The 2785-nt window shown below is 34.8% G+C and overlaps 1 protein-coding gene across 1 annotated transcript; it reads right to left on the bottom strand.

Moving 5' to 3' along the window:
* Positions 1–3: 3 nt before the first annotated feature.
* Positions 4–1077, bottom strand: LOC116853466 (the record flags this gene model as incomplete). The annotated part of the gene is made up of 1 exon (XM_032834575.1): positions 4–1077. A coding segment is annotated over exon 1 (1074 nt), but the record flags the coding sequence as incomplete, so codon positions are not given.
* Positions 1078–2785: the final 1708 nt, after the last annotated feature.

Raw genomic sequence — 2785 nt, 5'->3', positions numbered from 1 at the left:
TTTATGATGATCTTCGTCTAAAACACTAAAATATTCCTCATCTGTTCTTAATGAATGGTTTATCCCATTGAAGACATTACGACCTTCACAAATGGTTCCAGAAACTTTGCACTTCGAGCATGGTTTACTGGACATGTGTCCACGATGATTGAGAATAAAGGCTCGAGCTGGTGCATCAGCAATAAAACACCTCAATTGGATTGGAATTCTATTACCATTAAAGTTAATGCCACCATTGTCTATGATGATTTGGATGTCCTTAATAAATGCTTGAAAAAAACTATTGGGATCACGAGGTTTTTCTAAACCTTTGTATATACCGACTATTATCGGTTGGGCTTGTTCTATATTAATTATTCTACATTGAATAGGCCACAGATGAATAGTTCCTGCTCTATCTAATGCACACCAATCTATTTGAAAATCTAATACAATTTCTGAAAGGGTAGTTGCTAGTGAAAAATTGGAAACATATTCAATTAAACTTGCTTCTAAATCAAAATAAATATATTCTCCTGGCTCTACTTTTGAAACAACATTATTGCGTGGTGTACTAACAAGTGTTCTAACATCTTTGGGTAAGTTGGAGAAGCAAGGATGTGTCCGAAGAAGAGATAACATACTATTACCTTGAACATGGGTAAAATTGTTGTTTACAAAACAAGATGCTAGACGTTCGCGATAGGTGGGTTCATTGTCGGAAAGTACAGATATATCATTGATATCTGAACACGAAGAAGAAGAAGATTCGTCGTTAATAAAATTTTCATCATACATAATATCACAATTATAACTTGGAATAGGATTATCGTTGGTGGAACTATGTCCTAAAATAGCCGAATCTGAAATATTTTGCAAATTACATTTGATAGAAGAACTACATCCCGGAATAGCTGAATCATTAACATTTTGAACATCATTACAATCATTAGAAGAACTACATTTCGGATTAGAGGCAGCTATATTTTGTGACTTTAAATGCATCCTTACTTCTAACATAACCCTACTTCGTTGTTTAACGGACAACTTATGCAGCGGTTTTCGCGAAACTGATGATTTGATTTTAAACTTACCCATATTTGTATACTCGATGAGCGAATCCTTCGGATAACAGCACAAAATGCAGCTTAAGTATCGTAAAGTTAATTTTATTCGCTCGGCTCAAACACATTCACTCTCCAAGGATATGTTCGAAAACATATGTGGTCTGTTCTTTTTAGCTGCACTGTTGAACTGGTGCAATAAGTTAAAGTGAGAGAGATATATATTTTCTGACTCTAACTTATTGCACTAGTTCAGCAGTGCAGCTACAAAGAGCAGACCTGTAATGATGGGATGAAAATTAAGATCACTGATTGGTTAATTTTTTTGGCGTTGATATGATCTCGATCTAATTTATGTAATGAGCGTACAGCAACGTACGAAATAAAGAAATACTTATTACAAAGTTTTTACAATTGGAGTCTTTCAAAAGCTTATGCAGATAGATTTGCATAACTGCATAAGCATATCATATGACCGTTTGAACCAATGAGCTTTTAGCAAAGAGTAGCCATATTGATTCGCATAACATGCTCATTGGTCGAGACGGTCTTATGCTATGCATATACAATTGTATAGACTACGTCTATACAATTTCGTCTGTATAAACCTTGAATGTTAAGTGGAAAGCACACTCTTTCATAAAAGCGTAATGCACAACGCATAAGAAAATTGACCATCAGAATCTTTCATTTTTATTGTGGCAATAGAAATGAAGACTCTAATTGGTCAATTCTCTTATGCGTTGTGCATTATGTCTTTATACAAGAGTGTACTTCCCTTTTAAAGTGCATTCCGTTATGCACTTTCATTACTTCATAAACTATAAAGCGTTGGAAATGCATAACGAAATATATTTTAGCGTTTACTGTATCTAAAATACGGAACTGCACAACCTTCCTATTGGGTATCACGCGTCATGTTGCGCATTGTGCGTCGCACATCATGTTTTCAATATGGCTTCATCAACCGTCTAATTAGGCGCCATAAAAGAGGTTTCACTTTGGTGAAAGCATTTTGAACACACTCCTAATTGGATATTGAGTTATGCGATGAACGACACGTTCTTTTCAGCTACAATGGTCGCGTTCAGCAGAGAAAACTGCTTCACTACCGCTACATAGCGAACGTCTACGATTGAAATAATCTTTTAGATTTTTGATACATATAAAAGAATACTTCAATCGTAGACGTTTGCTACGTAGCTGTAGCGGACAAGTTTTCTCTGCTGAACGCACCCACTGTTGAACTGGTGACCAGTAAACAACAACTGTTGACCAGTAAACAACAACTGTTGAATTGACGCAATAAGTTAAAACAAAATACATATATTTTTTTTTCTTTGTAATTTATTGCACTGGTTCAGCAGTGCAACCAAAAAGAACAGACTAATACTTTTCCGAGTTCAATTATTCGAGTTCAATTGTTCGAGTTCAATTATCCGAGTTCAACTATTACTACCGTGAGTTGGAACGTGTGAATTTCCGCTACGAGTGTGAATTTATGCTGCCAATTTTATTACGAAAATTATAATCCACCTGTACTGCAAGATAAAGGTACGTACAAATTTTAATTCTAACTTTCATAGAATATACCTACTGTATAAACGTTACATATTAGATACGTAACATATATGTTTAATGTCCTACTCAGAAATATTTTTTCTACACAATAGTTCAGAAATGTAGCAAAAATATTTCTGCTACATTTCTGCGCTATTATGTAGAAGAACGTTTCCGAGTAG

Source organism: Odontomachus brunneus, unplaced genomic scaffold (assembly GCF_010583005.1).
Source record: "Odontomachus brunneus isolate Ranch 3 - 2012 unplaced genomic scaffold, Obru_v1 Obru_scaffold_328, whole genome shotgun sequence".
Taxonomy (NCBI): Eukaryota; Metazoa; Arthropoda; class Insecta; order Hymenoptera; family Formicidae; genus Odontomachus; species Odontomachus brunneus.
Note: the sequence above shows the minus strand (reverse complement) of the source record. Positions and strands in the feature narration are given on the sequence as shown.